Source organism: Pteropus vampyrus, unplaced genomic scaffold (assembly GCF_000151845.1).
Source record: "Pteropus vampyrus isolate Shadow unplaced genomic scaffold, Pvam_2.0 Scaffold75, whole genome shotgun sequence".
Lineage (NCBI taxonomy): Eukaryota > Metazoa > Chordata > Mammalia > Chiroptera > Pteropodidae > Pteropus > Pteropus vampyrus.
The window spans coordinates 3323610-3348477 of record NW_011888856.1 but is presented as its reverse complement, the minus strand read 5'-3'; the positions used below and the strand labels follow the sequence as shown (position 1 = coordinate 3348477).

The following is a 24868-nucleotide window of genomic DNA, read 5'->3' as shown; positions in this document are numbered from 1 at the left end:
AATATCTATTAGTAGAAAAATAAATTTTAAAACTTATGGTACATTTAGCCACAGATCAGAATACTCTGCAGCCATTAAATATTATAGTTAAAATGTTAGCCAAAATTTCCATTCCATAAAATTTGCTGCAGCAATATGAGGAGATCAAACGTAGCACATCATTCAAATGTTAAATGAGAAAGCAATGGCCAAAACCTGAGACAGCCGCAGTTGGAAATATTATGCGGCTGTCAAAAGCAAAATACTGAGGATAAATACAGCAATATGTTATTGATAATTATCTCTTGCTGGCAAGGCATTTTTCTTTTTCTTTTAGTATTTCACGTATTTTAGTATTATTATGGAAAAGTCGCCTTTTCAGAGAGGCAAGTCTTCCCTGGTTGACTACACAGATCCTATAATATTTGCTTCCTTCCTAGAAAATAATACAATCTGTAATTATTTTACATATTATTTTCTTGTTTGCCTATCTTCCTAAATTAACATAAACCCCAATAATCTCCCTACACGAGTAATGACATAATTACTGTATAACTGTAATAATGTAGTATTTATATAGGAAGAACTACAGAATGAATTAAACCAAAGGTTGAGAAAGTGAACCAACCAAGCACATATATTTTTAAAAATCAAGCTTGTAATAATGGTTTTGGGAGGTCTATGTAATCATTTAAAAATAAATCACATCTCACATCAAAAAAATCCATATGGATTTAAGATTACAAAATGAAAAATTAAAACTTTAGCCTATATATCTTAAAACAGTGGAATCCCAAATAACCTTGAATCAAGCAGAAGGACATCAAGGACAAAAGGCATAACAGACAAAAGAGTGCACGAACAATATAAAAGTCAAGTTAATACAAAACACAAACAAAATATTCTGGAAAAAAATGTCAATACTTAACAACAAAATAATAATGTCCTTAAGAGTATCTATGTATCATTAAACTAGAATATACCATTTACAAAATAAATAATACCAAAGATATATAAACATGAAAAAAAGCTGACAGCAATAATAAAATACAGATGAAAATAAGATGCCAATTTTTAGGCATTAAATTGACAAAGTGTTGGCAATGTGCAGAGAAAAGGGTGCTGTCAATACTTGGTGAGTGTGCAGAAAGGTGTGCAACCTATTTTGGGGCAATGCATAAGCCTGAAAAAAATACAGCAATTCAAATATATAGTTTTATTATAAGGAAATCATTAAATGTGCAAGCAGATATATCTACAACCATATTTATTTGTAACTATTTATGGCACTATATCCAACCTACACAAGCCATTTTTGTTTTCCTGCATTTCCTAATTTTGAAAAATGAAACATTAACTTTATTACAAAAGCACTTTGTAAAATATACAGATTTAAAACCTAGAAGGGATATAAAAATTAAAATAGTAGATATGTGGAATTATGTGATTTTTCCCCCCTAAATGTTCTTTGTTTTGGTTAAATTATTTCCTTTTTATGTAAGATAAAATTTATATAACATAAAGTTCACTATTTTAAAATGTACAATTCAGTGCTTTTTCTGTATCTGCAATGTTGCACAATCATTGGTTAAATTACTTTTCTTACTAAAAGTAAAAATACAGAGTTCAAGAAATTTTTCAAATATTACTGGAAGCATTTCAAATATCCAACATATCTTACATTCAGAATTAAATATAATACCAGTAAATACCCAAAAGCCTAGATACAAAGTGAGCCAAAATTATCTTTCAATTTCTTCAAATAACTCTGGATGCTATCACATGAATTCAAACACCAACGAGAGGGTTGGAGGGATATGTCAGTTACTATATATGCTATCGATGACTACCTCCCAAACTTTTGCTAATAAATCATATACAAAAACATATTAAGATAAACTCTGAATCTCCAAAATGACTAAAGCAGTATGTTCTAAGTTACCTCCCACTGAAGAAAATGTAAATGCCAGTTACTAAAGACATTTGATATGTCAAATACATCATGACAAATCACTAAATCTAAAACAAACAAACAAACACCTCTACTACAAAATTTTGTAAAGCTAAAGAAATGATCAAATGATCACAGAAATGATTAAGTTATGGATTTTATCTTCGAAGAATTCAAAATAACAGATTTAATATCACTTGTTTTTCAAAATAAGTTTGGGTCAGATAAAGCAGTCTACAATCTTTCTGAGTTCTACCACATTGAAGGATTCTGGTAAAATCAGGATTTTACAAGTAACATTTTATTCTTAGAACACAGTCAAGTCTAATTAAGGAGCACACAAAGGATTGTCAAGTTCCAAGCAAGAATAGGTTTGACACTTTGCTGAACTAGAGACCTAAACGTCTTCATTATTAGATATGCCTGACATTGGGTTTTAAACTAAATTTTTATTTAGTTTTAAATCAAGAATTCCAATCTCCTATACTGGACAATCAAGGATTCAAAATCTAGTCTAGCCCACCTTTCCAGTCTTACTTTCAAATATTTTAAAGTTACATCTTAGGAGTCAAATCCTAAAGTCAATGTGCAGTGCAAATTAATGTTGAAAACACCTTATATCATCCATTAACGCATAATCACATATAAACTGACACCCTATTTTTCTTCCATGAAAACAGATACCTGTTTCCTTGAGCACATAAAACATAACTAGTTTATATTAAGGCAACATATTTTTCATTAGACTAACATTCGGTGAGGTGAGATGCTCACACTATAAAAGTACGTGGAAACTAAAAATGTTTACCTCTCCCACTTTTCATCCACCCTAAGCCAGAGACTCATTCCAGTGGGATAGCAGAAAAAAACTGCTTACACTATTTAAGTTCTCGAATTCTCATTCATTCAGATCTCTCTGTCTTTTTCCCTTTCATTTTTTTTTTATAGAAAACAGAATGTCTAGTTGAAATTGTATAAATTCGAGGTACTCGTTGAACTCTGCACTGTATCTAGTACCCCATATGGACCTCTGCATAGTGCTTAAGAACACACCACACTAATTGAGAAGCAGACTGCGTTTGGTTCTACTGTCTGCTAGCAATGTGACCATGGCAAGTAACCTAATCTCTCCATGCCTCAGTTTCTCCATCTCTAAAATGGGGATAACAACAATACTCACTGCACAGGTTGTTGTTAAACACTTTATGAGTTAAATACATAAAGTATCCACAGCAGCAATTTGCAGGCTAAGTATATCATGCTCCTACACAACCAGAGACAGGAAAGTTAATTAACGAAAATACTCTGGTCAGTTGATAAAATATTCTGCCCATCAATAAAGGAGTATTTTATAGCTAACTTATTAATCTAATTCAACACCAAAATAACAATACCAGGAGTTGACTGTATTAGCAAAAATTGATGCACATAAAGGCCTAGGATCAACTCAGTTTTCTTTGTCAAGGATAGTCAATCCACTATCCTGTGTTTCATCTTCGTAAAAAATATATAGAGAAATACAATAAAGTTTCATCATACTTAGGATTTAGGTTCTCAAGTTAGCCTATATAAGGTAACACTATCACACAGACATTTAAGATTGTCATTTAAGATTATAGTCTTATACATGGTAACATGTTTCTTCATATATAATGATGTTATCAACTTACAGTCAAAATAACCCTTGACAATCTCTTAAATTGTACTACAGGCAGGGTAAGGTGTTCATAAGATAAAACACTTAAGAAAAATGAGACTGAATTAAAGAACAAGGAGAGTCATATTTCACTCACTCCACGGCTTATATTAGGTGAATGAATTCCCAGAGTAATCACTTACATGGTTATGATCCTCTATCCCATCCTTTTTTTTTCAAATTGAGAGCACATATGTTTAAGTTAAGTGTTCATGTGCTATGACTCTACTATAGTAAGTAAGCCACAAATAAAATTAACCTGAAGAAATAAGTAACCAACCACCAGATGCTGTTTCTTTTTGTAGCACTACCAAAGAGAACTTCTCTCGTTTTTATTCCTCTACCAACAACCCCACGGCTTCTTAACTTTTACTCGTTTCCAAAATTGTGTCACCTTAAAAAAGGAGGCAAGAAAATATATAAATTCTATTATGCCACTAAGCTAAATTTAAAAGGTAGTCTCATAATAAGAGATAATATAATGCATGATCCCTGCAGTTATTTGGGCCATTGTTTTCTTGAATTTATTCAGTTAATTAACAGTTTAAAATTTAGATCAAAATTCAGTTTTAGTGAGAAATCATATCTTACCTACAACCATAAGTGTGAATTCAAACCCTCTCTTCACTGATTTTCTGTAAACTTGATTTGGGAGATTTGCAAATCCCACATAGCCTTCAAGGTTCTTCTGTTGCTGAGAAAAGCGAAAAGGGCCAAGTTATCCATACGTCAGCAAAACTCTTCTGCCACACATTTCGACGTCTCTTCATTAACCTATTTTAGAAAACTATACAAACGACTATTGATGGCAAATCGGTTTATAATGTTATCAATAAAAGTAGTAGTTAACTGCAGCAATGGACGAATTGAATTAAGCATGAGCTGACAATATAATAAACAATTACAAAAAATACAAGGGAATAAAATAAAAATGAAAGAAACCGGCCTCAGAGAAAAGATTTCAATTTACAGTGAAGTTAGTAACAGTAAGATTCTGACCAATCATCTAAAAAAACAAGGATTTTTCACAATAAAAAATTTTAAAATCTCTTAAAATTATATTAAGAACTCTTCTAATTATCCCATTTACTCATACTGACTAATTACCACAGGTATGAGTTTCTTAAAATTTGTCTTATACGTGAAATCAAAATGTTGAGTTTAAAGCAATTTTTTAAATAAATTCTTGAAGGCTCTCATGCTAAGTATCAATCAATAAACAGTATCTTTCATGCTGTTATAGCAGGTCCAATTATGTCACTTTGAGGTTTCACAGAATCCTGCTGCCTCCATTATCAGGGATATCAGATTTAACCAAACTATGGTTAAAATTCAGTGTTCTGCGTGCTTTTTGATTCTCTGATGACCTCAAGAATAGTTTCCTGAGTAACCCAAAGAAGCTCACTTCTAAACTGGTGCAGTAAGTAAGTTTGATTTTCAACTTACCCGTTGGTGAGAAAACCTGTCCATAGTTCAGACCGTCTGAGGGGAGTCTTACTGGTTAAATTTACTTAGAGGTAGGTCTAATTCATCATAAAAAGTAATGGTAAAATAGTCCTAAGAGGTACATACTTCTCTTAAAAGTTTTTGCCACATTTAAATTCTCATTAAAAAAAAAAAAAAACTCTCATGAGATCAAAGCATTAATTCAGCATATTTGGATTTAACAAAGAATAGTCTACATTCCTCACTAGTATCACATCTGTAGCTAAATATTCCATCCATAACCTTTTACCCTTTTTTTCATTCATATAAACTAATTTTAAGCCAAATGTTGAGAAGATAAACAAGCCAATTAAATTGAAAAGCTAATTTTAAATATAATAATTAGGATACTTATCAGAATATAGTATTTTAAATTCAAATATCTGAAGCCCTACTATGTGTAGAGTTAAAAATATATTAAATTTAAGGCTTCCTTGGCTCATATTCCATCTAACTGTAAGTTAAATTTAAGATAACTTAGACTGAAAAAAAGTCTCTGTATAAGTTATCAAGTATACTCACAGCTACTTTGTAAAGAATATATTTCCATCATTCCAGCATTCCGGATTCCAACAGAACAGGTCCACAGCGGAACAGTAAACAAGGAATTCCAAGAATTGTACACGGCACATTCAGTCCAAACAGGAAGGGCAATCCATTGGAACACAGCAAGACAGAGGAAAAAATTAAAGTTACTTACATGTAATTCAACAAAATAGAGGGAAATTACACATAAACTGATGACAGACTTGTTCCTATATATGTCAAATACTACTTTTTTGTGCGCTATAAGGCCCAGTAAGTTTAACCTTTTTTCAGCAGCTCTCTGGATAAAATAGAGAACAAAAGACCTCTTTATCTTTTTATAAATGCCAATTACTATATCTTGCACCTAAAGTCTTAACAAGAAATGGTAGAAAAGCTGTAAAGTATATGAAGTTTCAGGAAATGTCACCTTCACAGAGAGGCCTACACTGCCCACCCTATCTAAAATTACAACCCTATTCATCACCTCAGTACTTTGCTTCTTTATGATTTTCTCCTTAGTACTTAGCACCATCTAACATACATTTTACTCATCTGATTCATTGCGATCTTTACCTTAACCTGCCTTCAACTAGAATGTAAGCTGCATCAAAGCAGAGGTTAAATGAATTATATAAATTGTGGCATCAAAAAAGAAAGAGTTACCTGGGAGAGCTAAAGAAGGAAATACTACAGGCTGCATATTCAAGGAACCCACCAGACAAAAAGCATAAGAAAAATGCGTCAGAGTCTGTCCCTGTGTCGCATTCATTGCTTTATACTCAACTCTTAGAACCATCTCTGGCATACAGGATGATTTGAGGATTGAATTAAGGGGGCAAGTATTCTAGAAAAAGTGGTGGGCCTTCAAAGTGAGGATGAACGTGGTACTTCCAGGAACGAAAAGGTACATGAACTACAATGACATGAGGTAGTGGGCCAGGGATAAGTGACAGAAAATGAGGTCAGAAAGGCAGGTCATGTGGGATCTAGACAAAAGAAATTTGGATGTTATTTTAGGTATGATGGGAAGCCACTGGAGGGTTTCACACAGGCAAGTGACCTGACCTGATTTGTGCTTTAAAGATAGCTCTCACTGCTAAGAGGAGGAGTAAAAATAAGGAAACTAGTAAGGAGCCTACTGCAATAATCCAAGAAAGAAAGTATGCACTGAATTTGGATGGTGTAGAAGCATGGAGAGAGAAGGAGGACTCCGTATGTTTTGAGGGGAGAACTGTCAGGACATTGCTAATGGACTGGATTTGATGGGTGAAAGGAAGAGAGACCAAAGATAACTCCCAGGGTTTTGGCTTGAACAACTCCATGGCTAGTGATCTCTCTTAGGGAAATGGGGAACAGCAGAGAAGGAACAGACTGCGAGGTGAGGGCCAAAGATGCCAAAATCAAAAACAGCTTTGAATATGTTATGTCTCACGTGTTTATTATATATTCAAGAAAAGATGTCCAGTAGGCAGTTAAAGAAATTCCAGGATTGGTTGGTGCTGAAAATATAGATTTTGAAATCATAAGCATATAAATAGTATTAGGAGAGGATCGAATTCCCAAGGAGAGACTATAGATAAAAGGGGGTCTAGACAGAGTCCTGGAGCACTCCAACCTTGAAATGTTAGGCAGAGAAAGAGTAAGAAAGGTCAGTCAGTGTGGAACCCGCACTGGCTCAAGGGCACTCAATTATGTTAAATGCTACCAAAAGGTCAAATGAAATACCAAAGACATGACCATAAAATCTGGAAATAAGGTTACTGGTAACTTTGGATAAGAGGAGTCTCAATAACATAATGAGGAAGAGGAGCAGATTGAGAGTAAACAATTCTTTGCACATAATTATTATAACCTTTTAAATAATTTTACATTTTAAATTATTTTAAATTTAAATGTGTTACTTGTGCGTGCCCCCACATGACTGATTTTGCAGAGGGACAGAAAATCATATTCCTAGCAAAGTGCTGATACACAGGAGATATTTTTAAAAGCTGAATGACCAAAATACACTTTCAGGAAATTTTCTTCTGAGGAAGAAACTGTGTCCAAAGAGAAAAGAGGCTTAGAAAATACACTAATAATATAACACTGGTTGAGGAAAACATATCGACCTTTCACATGGCATAAGAATCTTACCCAGATTCTAAAATCAACCACACTCTGTAATTCAGAAGACCTAACCACCCACTGATTCTTTTCCTGTACAAATAAAATGTTCACAGTGCCAGTGTGAAATATAATCTCTGGAAAAAGAAACATTATTTATAGGTGTGAGTGATATAACTGTGACATTTATAAGCATGTGAATATAGATAAAAGTATATTTACCAAAATACTTTTAGGTCTTAAACATATTATTTGATTTCAAAAACTGGTTACATAACAAGAACAGTTCCAAATCATCTTTTCTAAAAGCATACATTTACAAAATCTTTTAGTTACATAGAGATGCCAAATCTCTATGTCAAAATTCATTTTTAAGACAGTCAAACAATTCCATTGCTGCTTGTTTCACTGCCTGTAGAAAAGTCAACATAAATACAATATCCAGTAATTTCAGTGTTTAACTTATTTAAACTTATTCCTAGAAACCAATTATATTAGAAGAACAAGATGCTTCAAACAGGTTCCAACGGACAGATTATTGGAACCCTTAAGAATACTTTCTATTCTCTTGCCAAAATCTTGGCATCTGAAATCCCATTATCATTTTTGAAGGTCTGAATATAAATACTTGCTCTAATAAATTTCCCAAAGTAGAAAAGCAGCAACTTATTTTGAAAACTGCTAAATATGCCTTGCAGTAACAAAACTGATCAAGGGGAGTTGTAACAGATTGGAAGCCTGAAGAAAATCAGAATTTGAGGAAAATTAAGATATATTTTTGGTAAGATCTACTAAAAAACCTTCAACTCCCCCCTTCTTCACAAAAAGAGGTCAGCTCAAAATACCTTAATATGACCAAAATTCTATTTTTCCCTTTAGTAACTGCAATTAAAAAAAAAAAAGAAGGCTACAAAAATCCAAGGTTTACATCAATAGCTTTAAATTTCAAAGATATATTTTAGGTCTTTCCTACAAAACTTCAAGTTCAATCTGCATCCTTTTGGGTTTTACAACATAGGTATATTGTATGTTATTTTATACACTGACAAAAATTAAATTTCTCCTAAAATTGACGTTATTCTAAACACAGACACACACACACACACACACAAAAATACACACTATAAAAGGAAAGATAGTAATTCATGAAATTACTTGTCTACTTCTTAGTATTCTTAACAAAAGCCTTACATCATATATCTGGATATAAGTGTCTAGCATTTGCTTAAATTCCTGCCATCTCTTACATAACACAAGAAAAAAATTTAAAACATCATTTAAATGTTTTAAATATACTAAAGATAATTGATATAAAAATTCCTAGATTCTAGATTTAATATAACAAGAACACTAAGATGTTGCAAGATTGCGCAGGCATGTCCTAAATGTTGGCTTTGACGTCCAACATCGACTTTTTTTTAAAGGTTCATGTCTTTAATGCCTCCTACTCCTCCTCCCTTTTTACTGAGATGAGTAATTGTGCACTGAGGAAACAAACTTTTATTTTCTTAACTCTATTTGAGAGTCTTGGTTAATCTGTTCAAAAGATTTTAATATTTAATTCTTGAACACATGTAAGGAAGGATAACTTAAAATTTAAATAGATTTTTTTTCTTTGCTCTGAACTTGACATTTAGGTCTCTACTTATAGAATTACTGACCACACCCTTTCATTCATTCGACATAGTTATCAAACTAGAAATGTGAAGTGAATAAAACAAGGTCCTTCCTTATGAAACTAAGAATCTAAGGTCAGGTAAGTTAGAAGGCAATTATAATAACACAGTAATAATTACTATGATGCAGGCAAGCACAAAAAGATGTCTGTGAGAACAAAAAAGGAAGGGTGCTTCGTCCTATCCGGGGGTCAGAATCTTCAGATGCTGAAGGACTAGCAGGCCTTGGTTTGATGAGAAATGTGGGTAGGTGCTAGAGAATTAACTGGGTCTCAGGAAGGCTAGGTGGTAACTGCAAAGGCCTCCCAAAAAAGAGGAAAGCATGGCTCTTTATGGGAACTATGAACAGCTCAATACAACTCAGGTTCAGAGCCTAGGAGCTAAAGTGCAAGAAAGTTATTAAGCAAAAGCCAGATCATGAAGGACTTTGTTAGCCATGCTAAGGAACTCAGATTAGATTTCATCTTGAAAGCTTATGGAGAGCATTAATGGATTTGAAGCAGAAGAATGCACAATTACATTAATTAATATTCAGTCACATTCATATTTTAGAAAATTACCACTAACAAAATATTGAGGAGGAACTGGAGCAATCTCAAGAGCTGCTGTGGTAGCCCAGGGAAGAAATTAGGACTTGAACTAAGATAGAAGCAGTGGGGATAAAGAGAAATGTAAGTTAGAACTCTCATGTCCAATAAGGTAGTCACTAACTACATGTGGCTACTGAACACTTAAAATTACCTAGAATTGAGATGTGTTGTAAGTATAAAGTACGTGTCAGAATTTAAAAATTTACTTTAAAAAATGAAAAAGAATCTTAATTTTTATGTTGATTTCATGTTAAAATAAAATTTTAGATATGTTGGGTTATAGAAAATATAATACTAAAGTTAATATCACCCACTTCTTTTTATTTTTTAAATGTGGCTACTAAAAAGGCTTAAATTATATATGTGGCTTATATTAGTTTCTACTGGGACAGTGCTGGGTTAGATATTAATGAGATAAACTGACGGGTCTTTATAACTAACCTGGGTCAGGGGAAGATTCAGGTTTCTGAATTTAGGTTTCAACAACTGGATTAATGATGGCACCAATCATTAAAGGCAGGAATCATTTGAGTTTAAGGTGCTAACTGGACTTTGGGGAGACATAGGTCTATTAGGCAGCTATGTATATAAAAGTTAGAAGTTCTAAAAATATCAAGGTTAGATAAATACTAACATTTTAAGTCATCAACATTTAAATGGTATTAAGGCCAAGGGTAAGAATCCAGATACAGTATACAAAATAGGAAGCAGGCCAGAACGAACACCTACATCCTACACCACCACCGCCACCTCCGCCATCACCTCTACAAATCCAGGAGAAAGTGAGAGAGAAGAACAAAGAAAGCAGTTCACAGGAGAAGTTCAAAGAGGTCAACAGTAGTGGCTTCCTTCTGCAAGAAATGATCAACTCTACCAAATGCTCTAGAGTGTCAATATAAAGATACAGAAGAATCCATATACTGTCAGAGCAGTGTAAAGATAGGGGAAATACAAGGGAAGAAGGCGGCCAGAAATAAACAAGCAGTGAATAACTGTAGGTAGCAAATGTAAACAATCTTTCTGAACGCTTATCTATGAAGAGAAGGGCAAGAAGGCAGAAGCTAGAGGGTAACACAGGGTCAAGGCAGGGTTTTAAGAATTTTTTTTAAAAAAGGATACTTGCATTTGTTTAAATGCTAATAGAAAAGATCAAGTAGACAAGTGGCTGAAAAAAGGAAGGTAAGTTAGGATTCAGACAATGTTTTGAAGTGAGGACAGGATTTTCTATAAGCACCAGAGATAAAATCACCTGCTAAGCCTGAATGAGGAGGGGAGGACCAGAAATTTTCAGAGGTAAAGATTTGAATTAGCAACCACAAGAACAGGGAGAAATGCTAGGAATACACAGCAGACAGTGAAGCAATTCTGTCCATTAGTTAAGGCTGAAGACCAGTAGCAATTCGTAACCAAAGTATAAGCCAACAATCTGTAGGATGCATTTGGAACTTATTTTGCAGAAAGGATGCACAAAAGTACACAAGGATCAAGGGAGCTGACAAGTGCAGTTGAAGCATTTCAGTGAACAAAAATGAAGAGGGCCAAGGATGAAACAGGAAGGAAGGAAGTGAGATAACTAAAAATAGGAAATTGTGGTTAGAATGGGCCATAAAATTAAGATTATTTAGCTGAAGAAACAGAATTTCCAGATGATAACAAAATGGAGCCATTAAAATGATGGCTCAAGCAGAATCCAGAAACTGTGAGGCTAAATTATTAAACAAGTTTTACATATGGATACTAAAAAGGTCCCAGAATGATGATAAATAAGTGTTTGGGGCGGAAAGGAAAACTCAGCATTCAGTGCCATCTTTAATGAACAAGAAGAAAACAAAGATGTGGTGACTGATAAATTTAAGAAGGCTGAGAAAATGCTGTTGTTAAATAGGCTTTAAAGAAATTGAGCTTTTAAAAGAGAATGGTCTGGAGTCTACACCAGTGCTGTCTGATAGAAATATAAGGTGAATCATATGTGTAATTGTAAATATTCTAGTAGGCACACATTAAGGTAGTAAGAGTAAAAAGGTGAAATTAACTTTAATAATGTGAATTATTTGACTCAATGCATATACAATATTATTATTTTAACATGCAATCAGTATAAAAATTATGATTCATTTTACATTTTTCATTATTCTGCATTCTTTTCTTCTGTAATAATCTTTAAAATATAGCACATCTCATTCAGAACTAGCCACATTTCAAGCACTCAAGAAACATGTGGTTAGTGGCCACCATAATAGCTATAAAACATTTCACAGATATAGAACATTTTCATCATTGCCAAAAGATCTACTAGAGAGTGTAAACTGAAATGAATAATTATTAGTACCCTGTACTGGGTGAGGATGTGAAAAAGTAGGTACTCTCCACATGACTGGTGGGATATAAATCATTCTCTGAAGAGCATGCTGACCATAAGCTTAAAGTTTTCATGCCCTCAGACTCAACAAATTCTGCTTCCATAAATTTATAATCTGAGGAATATATAAGATTTAGATGGAAAAACGTTCAACAAGGCACTGTTAATAGTGAAAAACTGCAAAAACCAAGTTCCCAAAACGAGTGAAACAAATAATATATGTGGTGCACCCATATGTTAAAATATCATGCAGCTATTAAAAGTTTTAGAAGACTAGGTAGGACAATTAAAAATACATTAAATGAAAAAAATATTACAGGCATCCACCATTTCTCAAAAGTTCACATTACGCCACTTCGCTTTTCCAAAAGACCTACATTAGTATCAGTTTTCACTAAGGAAAATAACGTTCGTTCAGTATTTGTTGTACAGCAAACCTTTATACAGGCAGTTCACAGCCCAAGCAGCGAGTGGCACCACCAAGCTCCTTCCCCAGAAACTTCACTCACCACCCTCAACATAAAGCCGCCACACACTGAACTGTCTCTCGGCAAATGTGCTTTATCTCAACTTATTTTATGCATCTGTTGGCAAGATGTGTCCTAAGGTATCAGAAAATCCTAAGAGAGCTCGTAAGGGTGTATGCTTAGTGTAAAACTGGAAATAATTAAGCATACTTGGTATGATTTGTTTGGTTATTTTTTGGATCTGGAAACACTCAAAAACTTTTCCATATAAATTAATAGTAACTGCTTCTTTGTCTTACACTATTTCGGTTTATGAAAGGTTTACAGGAACGCTCTACTTTCAAATAGTGAAGAAAACCTGTATTACACAGTTGGCACAGTATTATGTACCTTTAAGCGTTCTCTTGTGTATGGACTGGAAAATTAAAAGGATATAGACTGAAATGGCATTAAAGAAACTGGCATTAAAGAGTAAAGATCACAGAAAATTTTCTCCATTAAAAGCAATGAGAAACTGGCAAAATTATCAAAATCAACTTCTTCAGAACTCTGGAAGTTAAGAAAAGGCTTGCAGCAATCCAGAGTGCTTATTTAATAAAAAGGGCTGAATCTCAGGAAAACAGCAGCACTTGTTGCATTGTAACTTGCGCCTTCTCATCTTCCTTCCCCAGCTCTACAGGAGCCTTAAAAACCAACGGCAATGGCCAAAACTGGCAGTCTGTCAGCCACTGGAGGAGGCAGGGCGGGCTCTTTCAAAACCCCATTCCCAAAGAACCACCTACCATTATTATCTGACCAGTCTGGTGGGTCACTGGAGGATCTCCCACAAGATAACCGAACCACTAAGAATTTATCAAGATGGTGCAAACAAATATGCCCCTAACGACACAGAGTCCCCGAATACACAAAGACTAACTAAATGGAAGGGAGAAACAAGACAATTCAAATAATAATTGAATTTCAATATCTCGTTTTCAAAAATGGATAAAACAACTAGACATTAGATAAACAAGGAAACAGAAGATCTGCATCCTACCTTTCACATATACTTTTCATATCTCTTTTATTTACATGTTTCATTTGTGCAAAAATGTAGGAAGAAACTAAAAACTAAACCAGACACCAATGAGATTGGTTATCCATATGTGTGGGTGAGACCTGTAGAAAAGAGGAATGAGACTAGGGTAGGAGAGATGTAAGGTGTGGGGAACACTTCTGGACATACTGTTTTACGAAGCTGACTATTAACATCCCAGTCATGTTTTTCATATTTCAATAATTTTTTTCCAAAAAAAAAAAAAATCAGCCAGGATGTGAGAATAACTCAAAATGGACTAGAACAGTAACAAATGAAGCTCATTGTATTTCAAATGAGTAACATAACCACACAGAGTGGGGAAGAAAACATAAGTTAACTTTGAAAAATAGATTTTAATCATACAGTACAAGACTAACTACAAAAAGTAAATGCAAACACTACCTCCTAGTAAGTAAATATATTTATATAGCAATTCTAAAACGACATTTTTATATATACCAGAATTGAACAAACATGTAAATAAATTGTGGATGAGAGCCAGGTTTTTCACAGTTGGAGAAAGGAGTCACAAATAAGGAAAAGAGAAAGACTAGACTGAACCTTGTGTTAGTAGACTAGACAGTGTATCAGTATGAATCCATGTTTTTTAATATATATTTATACACACTTAGATACATATAGAAATAAAGATGTGGGAATGTATATAATTAATTTCCTAGATCTATCTGCTAAAGACACCTAGAAGTAATGATACCCCAATAGCAAGGAGCACTTACACTACTCAGACCTAGGTTTCTAAATGTTATTCTCAAAAAAAAAAAAAAAAAAAAAAGAACCTGAACTCCTTGGAGAAATGATTCCAGGGATAAGAAGGAAAAAAACAAGATAAACTAGAAAGTAAGGAAGTGCTCCAAAAATTGATGGTACATGATGAAACGATGAATAGGAGCAAACTTGAAAAAGCTCTCAATGGTCAAACCCAAGACAATCTGAACAACAAAACAATGAGTAAATTAATACTTACGTGCTTATACCAATATTAACAAGTAATTGAATGAATGAATACATGAGAACAGCTTTTTACAAAAAAATCCAATTTTAAAAATGTAGAATAGAAACAGTAATTCACTATTAAGGCAAACAGCGCAGTAATAATTGTGACAGGCAAGAATTTGTGACAGATAGTGGAAAAAGTATGATGAGAAATGTTATTTGCATAGTTCAACCAAAGACTGATATCTAAAACAGACAACTCAAAAAGACAAATAACCCAACTTAAAAATGGACCAAAGATTTCAACAGACCACCAAAGACATAGATGGCAAATAAGCACACGATTAAGATCCTCAACATCATTAGCGATTAGGAAAATGCAAATTAAAATCAGTGAGGTATCTACAGTTCTACTAGAGTGGCTAAAATTAATGAGTGAACATTCCAAGTGTTGGTGAGTGTGTGAAGCAACTAAAATTCTTATATACAGTTGATGAAGATTGTAAAATGTTACAACTATGTTGGAAAACAGTTTGGCAATTTCTGAAAAAGTTAAACACCTGCAGATAACTTAGCTTAAGTACCCAAGGGAAACGTAATCATGTGCTGCCATCAATTACAGCTTTTTAAAAGGTGTATCAAAAAAAGCCAAAAAGAAAATATATCAAATTTTAACATTGGCTGTATTTTGCTAACTGGACTTGGAAGTAATTAGTTTTATACCAGTTTCTGTTTTTCGAGTTATTATTAAGAAACTTGAAGCATTTGCATTTTAAAAAAAGAATCACATAGAAAATGAAGTCGTGTTCACCACAAGTCAGTATGGTTTTTTTACTAGGTAAGTCATATGTTCTTTATTTTCTATTTCTGACAAGTTCATTAGACTTCAAAGGAAGCAATTTTAGAAGGTAATTCTGACAAGATTTCCATCATGATGTGAATATGAGTGAGACAAAGAAATAAAGGCTAAAAAAAAAACTAATAAAAACAGATGGATTAATAGCTGGTTAGCTGTATGTCAAATTCAGCAGAATTATACACAAGGATCCATCCTTAATTAAACCCAAATAACATCATTCAATACTTTGATAAAAACATGAAAGATGTGCTTGTCAAACCCGCAGATGATAAAAGCTGAGAAAGGTAACAAAAACTTTATTTATATGACACACTAAGAATCTAAATAAAATTTAACATGGAAATATGTGAATCTAAATCATGTACTTTTTCCCACCCCCAAGCAAGAGTCTGAAAGACAAACTTTCAGTTAAGATCAGAACTATAAAATAGGACTACAAAAAATAAGGAGATGGTAGAATACATTTCATCCATTCAATCAACAAGGTTCCTCTAATTTAAAAAAAAAAATGTGTTGAAGAGTAATATAAAATAGCATAAGAGGAAAAGGTAGAGACATCTTAGTTGATATTATGCTCCATAAATCAATAAAGTTACCCTAAAAGGTAATTTACCTGTAGGTCTCATTAAAAGACATACGGCATGTAAAACAATACAAAAGAGAGATGTATCCTGATCTGTAATTTTAAGATGACAAGATATTCAGTTCTTGGTGTCAGCAGGGATATGTACCAAATAAAGTTTAGAGAGCAATAACAATGATGGTTGGAAGGATGTAACCCCCTGCCATATAAACATTGTTAAAGGAAATAGAAAGACTAAAGTCTCTACAAAAGACTCAGAAAGAGTTGTTTTCAAACTATTAAATAATAAAATTAAAAGAGAAGCTACACTTATCTTTTTGGTCTCAAGGAGTAAATGAGAACTTCTGAATACAAATACCAAAGACAAACAAGATAAATAAAAAATAGGAAGAAAAAAATTAACAGTGACAGCTACTCAAAGATGAAATGTGCTTCCTCAGAAGGTAATGAGTTTCTAACACAGGCTAGATCCGCTCTGTCCATTAGAAATATAACACAAGCCACACATGTAACTTAAAATTTTTCTAGTAGTCGATTTAAAAAAAGCAAAACGAAACAAGTAAAATTAATTGTAATAATATGTTTTCTTTAACTCACTATACCCAAAACATTATTTCAACATGAATCAATATAAAAAATAGTAAGATATTTTATATATTTTTTCAAAGTAAAGTGGTTAAAATCCTGTGTATTTTACTCATACCAAATCTGAATTCAAACTAGCCACATTTCAAGTGTTCAACAGTCATACATGCTTGCAGCTATATACTGGACATTAGATTAAATGACTTACATCTTCGAATCCTGAGGTTTTGTGAAATATCGAAATAAGAAAAGTATCAAGAATATACTCAAAAATTTTAAAGGATTAACTTTGTTCCATTTTAATCAGTCGCTACTGTGCCTTGTGCGCTCATGACACACACACATATACTCTCTGTATTTTACTGTAGCATTTATTATGAACACAACAGTTTTGCGGAAGAATTCAAATTATTTATGTAATATATCTTTCAAACTAGTGTTTTAAAGACATCAAAGCCATTTCTTGTCAGAATACTGAATCCCATGACTCATAAAAATGTTTTACCGATAGTCATCTTAGCGTTGCTCTTCTAATGAAAAGAAATATAAGTATTCATTGTTACCTGTTTTAATTTTCTTTAACTTACCTATATTACACCATCCAGAATCATAGAAATTCAAGTCCTGTTATAGACTGAATTTTTCCCCCCACAAAATTCCTATATTATGACTGTTTTGAAAGACAGAGCCTTTAAAGAGATAATTAAGGTTAAAGGAGACCATAACAGTAGGACCCCCATCCCATGGGGCTGGTATCTTCAAAAGAGGAAAAGACACTAGACATATCTCTCTTTCTCCACACGTGCACAGAGAAAAGGCCATGTGAGGACACACCGAGGAGACCGTAGGCAAGCCAGGAAGAGATCTCACCAGAAACCAAAGCTGCTGGCACCTTGACCTTGAATTTCCAACCTCCAGGACGATGAGAAAATAAATGTCTGTTGTTTAAGCCATCTGTGGTAATCTGTTATGGTAGCCCTAGGAGACTAATATAGTTCCTACGAAAAGTACTTTCAAAACACTGTATTGCAAACCAAATTATATTATTGTTGAAATTATTAATAAATTACAATAAATGTTTATGTATGTTTATAAATTTACAACCAAAGACTTGAAAAGCCTTGTTGAGCTACTGAAGTAAACAAAATATTTTGAGACCTCAAAACTGCAAATTATAATTTTATCCAAAACCAAGGTCAACTTATATTTCATTATAAAAGCATCATTCGACTGAAGATCGATACTATATATAATAAAGCCAGAGATCAGTGGGCGGCTCAAAAAAAGCATGCCAACCATTGCAAAACTGTAGTACTACCCCACAAACAATACTTGTAATCTTAAACATAAACAATAACTGATAATACATTAAAAATTGACAGTGCTTACCTACTAAAAGAGTAGTCTTAAAAGAAGTTCAGGATAAGGAAAGGATCATCAAAGACTTAGATACTTGGGAAAATTCCCCAGAATGAGTTTTGATCTGAACCTTCCTTTATGATGGAACTTCAAGGTAGATAAGATTAGCATAAGCAAAAAAAAAAAAAAAAAGCATAAGCAGAGGAAAGAATACAAAACATGATTTGATCTGAGTAGAAGGAAACAGCCAAACCAAGAAGAACCTGAAATGACTGCCTAAGTTTTTAATGAAGGAACACAGAATCATAAGGCAGTATAAATACAGCTAGAAATATGAATTCCAGTTATCTGCTGTAACTCAGAGCTATGCTCTGTTGGGTAGGTTACATAACCTTTCTGAGCCTTAGATTGCTAGGATAATGTTTTTATGAGGTTATTGTAATGTATACATGAAACATTTGACACTTCACATACAAGAAGTACAATCTGCAATAGGGAACAGCTATTATTAAAGCCTCTGGGTTTTTTATCTTGCACATAAGTGATTCTCAATCCTGACTATAATCAGAAGCATCTGAGGAGCTTGATAAAAACAGATACCTGGGCCCAGCCAAGAAATAGAGAATTAGATTCTTAGGGCCCAGGAAACAGGATTTTAAATGAGAACCTTAGAAGCCTATACTATAAATAATAGATATTCAAAGTTCTACAATAGACCAATTATGAAAGTAGTGTTTTGGGTACAATAATCTTACAAACATTTATTGAATGAAGTGGAAAGAAACTAGAAGCAATAAGACCAATGAGGAAGCTACTCAACAGGAAAGAAAGTCCTTTGTTCATCTTGGTTAGATTCTAATTTGTTAAATGAAATCAACTAGTGAATCACAACACTCATCCTTCAGTTAAAAATCAGTGCTATCTCCCAACGCAAACCAAAAACTTCCAACTCAGATTCAAATAAATTTCCATCAGGCATAAAACTCCTCCCTTACTCCCTTGCTCTAGGCCAGTACTAATGTTGACGGTGCATTTCTCAAATAACATGATGTGTTTGTATGTTTCTGGTATTACTTCTGCATTCCCTTCATGTTGATCAAATATTTAACTTTCAAAAAGATAGGGGCTGCAACTTTTCAGCAAGTCTAAAATTACTCCAAGATTTCAAAAAAGAAAAAAAAAAAAGGAACTACCCTTACGTAATTATCTAACAGCACGACATCACAAATACTAACTTAACTACTTCTGGTGAGTCTGACTGCCAACTAAGTCATTCTAGTTACCTTTTCGGCTCACAACTGAATGAAATCATTTCATAAAGTAACTCTTAGTTGTTCTGTATTAGACCAACTTTTATATTCTAATAGAAAACACAAGACAAGAATGACTACAGTTCTAAGATCACTAATTTTATCTTTTCATGCCCAGTTCTCACGTTTCCAAACTTAAACTAGAGAGAGAAATGTTAGCTACTTGATTAACTCTTCTCAGCAACGAGAAAACTAAAAAGGCTGTCCTCTGAGCACATACAGTCTTTGCAAATTATACAATGACTACATATTTTGGTTTCTGAAGTTCTCTTCTTCTTGCACATTTATTTTATGCATCCATAAAACATTAATCATTTATACTTGATTTCCTTTTCACTCAGCATATCAATTCTACAGAACACAACAAGGAAACAGAAATGGCAATCTAACTCAGTGCTTAACATATAGCAGCAGACTTTCAATACAGATATGAACCAGGAAATAAAAACTGAGCAACTAAAACACAAAGATTTGTAACAGCAAACTGGATAGCTACAAACTTCAAGGACAGAAGCAAGCAGGTACATCTAAGAACAGAAAAATGTGAAAAGCTATGTATAGTTAAAAAACAAAAACAACTCTCATACTGCATTTCTTAACAGCCCCCGTATTATGTCACAACACAAAACCAAATATTTCTAATGATTTTAATAAGTTCAGTATATTTTACCTGAAAATAGAGAAGCTTATCAGTTTATATATAAGAAATGTGTCTCCAGTGATATAAAAAACGTAAACTAAAACAAGTTTAAGGTACTAAACTAACAAATACCCTTGGAAAATAACTGGGGAAAGCAGAAACTTAAAGATACTCTTGAAAGCAACACTTAAAATTCAAAAATACTGAAACTATGAAATGTCTCAAAATAAAAAAATAAAAAATGGTCGGCAAATTAGGATAACAACAAGGGAACACCATATACATATTCAAGTAATCTTCACATAGGTTAATAAACAGAAAACTATATTTAACATTAAGTGAATAATACCTTGGTTTTGTATAAAATTTAAGAGTTTATAGAGTACTTTCATATATATTATCTCATAATATATAATTCATGCCAGAGGTTATTAACTCTAAAGGTTCATCGGAATTACTTAACTACTTAAAATGCAAATTTTTCAACCCAACCTCACACATAGTAAATTAATGAGCCTGCATGAGTGTTAACACTGGAAGTGTTTCCAATGCCTGACCAGAGTTAAGAACCACTAACCACTAATATACCACTAATTACAATCATGAAAAAAATACATATATGCAATTAAAAAAGAATACAAATTAACTTTCAGTGATTGAAACAACTTAATGGCTTTTTTTTCCTACTGGTTAATTTGTTTAAATTAATCATAAAAGGAACTAAGTATGTCTATGAAACTTAAAAATTAAAGTTTAAAATGTTGATGCTTGAAGGTATATTACTTACTGAAAAAATTTTTCTTGTTTAGATCCCCTTACATCCCAGATTGCTACATGTAACAAATGAAATGGTACCCTGGTTATTTTAATAAGAGTATAAAAAGAAAGCACTGAGATAGAATGAATTACTATGAAGATTCTGCCTCCTCTTACACAAATAATGATCTCACTCAAAATATTTACAGTATTCACTAAAATTGATTGACAATCTATACAAAATCTTCCTCAAAAAGAACCCCTGATTACAATCTGAGTGGACATTTTGAATATATAAAGATACGAAATGTCTTTGTATAAAGAAACATTAGCATGACTCTTAGTTTGAAACAACTACAGCTGCAAAATATACCAGCGGAAATTATTCATAAGTAAACATTTTAGTACTACTCAAGAAATTAGTGACCTCAATCTAACTTTGAAGAATGTAGAAGTTTTGCACAAATCACTTTACTCCTATTTCCTTCAACTCTGCTCACCAAACCCCAAATACCAAGTCTTAAAAAAAAAAAGTACCAACAAATTTATTGACCAAACTATAGCTTTTTTCAATATTTCAATTTTATTCAAGATTCAATTACTAAACATAAAAATTCAAAGCACAAATGAAAACATTTACAATAATCATAAAATGTTTATTTTCCATCCAAGATGTCTGTCCTGATACTGAGACTCTATTAGACATGCCCACTAAGATGTCCTCCAAGCCTCTCAATTTCATGTTTTACCTATTTCAAGAAATGGTACCTATTCATCACCCATATACTCTTGAAAGCTCAGATATTCTAGGTTCATCATTCACCATCTACATTCCCTCACATACCACATACCTCACAACCATCCCCTATACTTCACGCCCTTTACAAATGCCCTGCTTATGCCTTTTATCTTTTGGTCCTAGGACTGCTACATTAACCTTCCTCAATTCACTAGCCCCACCTGGGTGCTCTATCTATCCCTACTGAAATTATCACAATGCTCATGGTTACTCCTCTTCTTTTAAAATCCTTCAATAATGATTGTTTTAAATCCTCAGCATAGTACACCAGATCTCTGCTTACCTGTTTAGCCTCATAATCTATACCATCATGATTTCTCAGCATAGATTAAGCATCCTTCCTCCTCTGCCTAATCACTCCTACTTATCTTTAAAGATTCGCCTTTTCCAGTTTGGAAAAAGGTATCCTGCTCTGTACTCTTCCCACTGTACATATATCTTTAAATCATATCACAATTGATTTACTAAGTAAATGCAAGGTTGGGAATACAAAGGTGAACAAAATACAGTCCTTGACTTTAAGAAACTTACAACGCAGGCAGAAAAGTAGTCAATTGCCATATAGTCTGATGACTTTTTTTTAGGTTAAGATCTGAGTGTTATATGCCAGGCTAAGGACTTGCCATATCTTATCTCATTTCATTTTCATATAATTCTCCAGTAACTTTAAAATTCTCATTTTACAGAGAAGAAAACAGAGAAAGTTATTTACCCAAGGTTCAGTTAAGCTTTAGAAATGTGAATGGAGGTCTGACTCCAAAATCTTAAGCTCTTAATCACCATGCTTTCTACTTCTGTCACAGAATTTAACTCAGTTTCTCTAGTGCCCAGCATACAGCGGACACAAGACATATATTTGCTATACGAATGAACTTGAGTGTTAAAACTCCTAAGCTAGTAATGGCTTAACATCAATGCTACCGCTTTAACAAAATTTAACTCCCCCCGCCCCATATTATATTAAGTGTGCTCTACTGCTATTTTCTATTTCTTTTCCTACTTTTTAAAAAGCATAAGTAGAATACACAAAATTTATTTCAAAATCAACTAATAGGTCTCAACTTGCAGTCTACAAAACACCGCTGTAGAGACCAAGAGTCTACACTTAAGAGTAGCTCTCATCAGGCAGGACTAACCTATAATCATACTACCTTAAAATTCTACTCCGCAAAAACACATTTTTTCTACATCAGTTTCATTGCACAATAAATCCTACATCATTTACAGTCCAAACTTAGTACGTTAAAAAAAGATACAAAAAGTTGTCTTAAAATTTAGTAAAATGCATAAACGTTAATGTTATAATAAAAAATTTCGACCTCTAGTCAAAAATTGAATATAGCTTATTAGCTCAAAATGTGAAACATGGTTCTCAACTGATAATTTAGTCTGGTAAGAATACGCTTATTGGCAAAACCCAGAGTAGAGTATATAGTGAATATGTATACCATCAAATTATAAGAAGTCTGAAACCAAACTGCTCCACCATGATCTTCACTCTGACTGGTCTTGTCATCTGACTATCCCCCATTCATGAGACCTTGAAAACCACAGATCTAACTCTTCCTCCTCCTCAAGCTTTTTTTGGGTGTGTGTCTGTGTTGTTGTTAACTCGTTAACGCTCTACAACTGCTCTCAGGTCTATCAGGAGTCCTACCTTGTCTCAGACTAGCTCAGAAGTTCTGGCATGACTTACTCAAGATTATCTCTATGAGAAAATGCACAAATCCAACAACCAATCTTATAACAAACTTCTGAAACAATATACTGATAACACTACCTTTCATGTAGTTATATATCAAATACCTTTTCTCCAAATCAAAACCAGAAACCAAAAATTCTTAACTACATTACCACAATATATCCTTTCTGTAAATTCAAGTCTACTTGATGTAAACACAAAATAAATTTCCAGTATCAGTTATGAACTTCAATTCTGTAAGCCTAAGAATGGATGTGATACTTTTAAAAACTGTATTAGAAGGACCTGGCTCCATCTTGTCCCATCACAGACTGACACAATGCTGCCGTACAAACCGTCCATGTAGCGTCCGCATTTATTTCATAGCTCCACTCAATCCCATCTCCTCTAGCCCCACCCGCTGAACAGCTGGGAGGGATGAAAGATTGTTTCCTGCCCTCCCCCCTTGCTCCTTCCCTTGCTATTTGGAGGAATAAGGAATCCAGGCAGCAGGGACCAGCTTTGTAACTGTTTATATCCTAGGGTACCATCTTTCAGTCTGTAAGGATTCCATAAACTTCATTTCTTGCGTACCTGTACACTTAATGCCTAAAAAGCTTTTCCTCCTCAACTTGCTTAAAAGTTAGGCGAGGGGGGATGGATTGACTATGTTCATCACCTGCATGTATATAAATATGTAAACCAAGTAAAATGCTCTGAATGTAAATCATCTGTTCATTTAGAGTCTCAAAGGCAATTGAGAAGATATTCTTCCCTTTTATCAAAATAAAGCCAAAAGAAACCTTAAAGTTGAACTATAATAATAAACTCGCAATAAGTTATTTCAGTAACTAAGCAAGCACCTGGACGTCACATATTCTTTCCTTACACTATAAACACCCAGATGTGAAACAGTGTACCCTCAAAACGTAACTCAGCAAGTGAAAATGTGTTCGAAAAAAATCTCAGTTGCTTATTTCCCACTATACACACAGTACGAAATGGAACTCAGGAGTGGAAAATGTGAATGAAACGGCCTTGCTCTTTTTCCAATACGTGGGGGAGGAAAGGAAATGAAAGGGCTTCTTAAGAGAATAACAGACTACTGAAATGCTTTCGAAAATTAATTTCCTTAAACGCCGCCAGTCCGCATCTCCAGAAGGGTCCCTCCTTTCCCAGCGACCCTCCCCACCCTTCCCACTCCTCGGGAGGGCGCCCTTCCCAGACGTTCTTTCCCCTTTTTCTTAAAAAATTAAGCCCGAACCAGGCTCCTTCTCCTCCAGACTCGAGCCTCGCCCGCCCTCCACTGGCCCCGGGGCGGCGGCGTCTGGGAAAGGAAACCCCGAGGGGCGGGGAGGGGGCAGCGAGCCGGCGACGCGGTGCGGGAGCGCGGCCGCCTTCGCCGCAGCTGCAGCCTGGTGCATCGC

At 33.9% G+C, this 24868-nt stretch overlaps 1 protein-coding gene across 7 annotated transcripts in view; it reads right to left on the bottom strand.

Moving 5' to 3' along the window:
- Positions 1-24868, bottom strand: part of SEPT7 (septin 7) — a 71587-nt gene that overhangs the window by 45956 nt on the left and 763 nt on the right. The window contains exons 2-3 of one of the 7 annotated variants that reach the window (XM_011362482.2): positions 23869-23870; positions 4218-4320 (exon numbers count right to left, since the gene is read on the bottom strand). In XM_011362482.2, coding sequence (XP_011360784.1) covers positions 4218-4320; positions 23869-23870 — 105 coding nt within the window. Of the gene's footprint in view, positions 1-4217; positions 4321-5072; positions 5112-5633; positions 5656-16720; positions 16726-23868; positions 23871-24868 lie in introns of those variants that run through there. The other 6 variants (XM_011362481.2, XM_011362484.2, XM_011362483.2 and 3 more) reach the window with 6 other exon arrangements.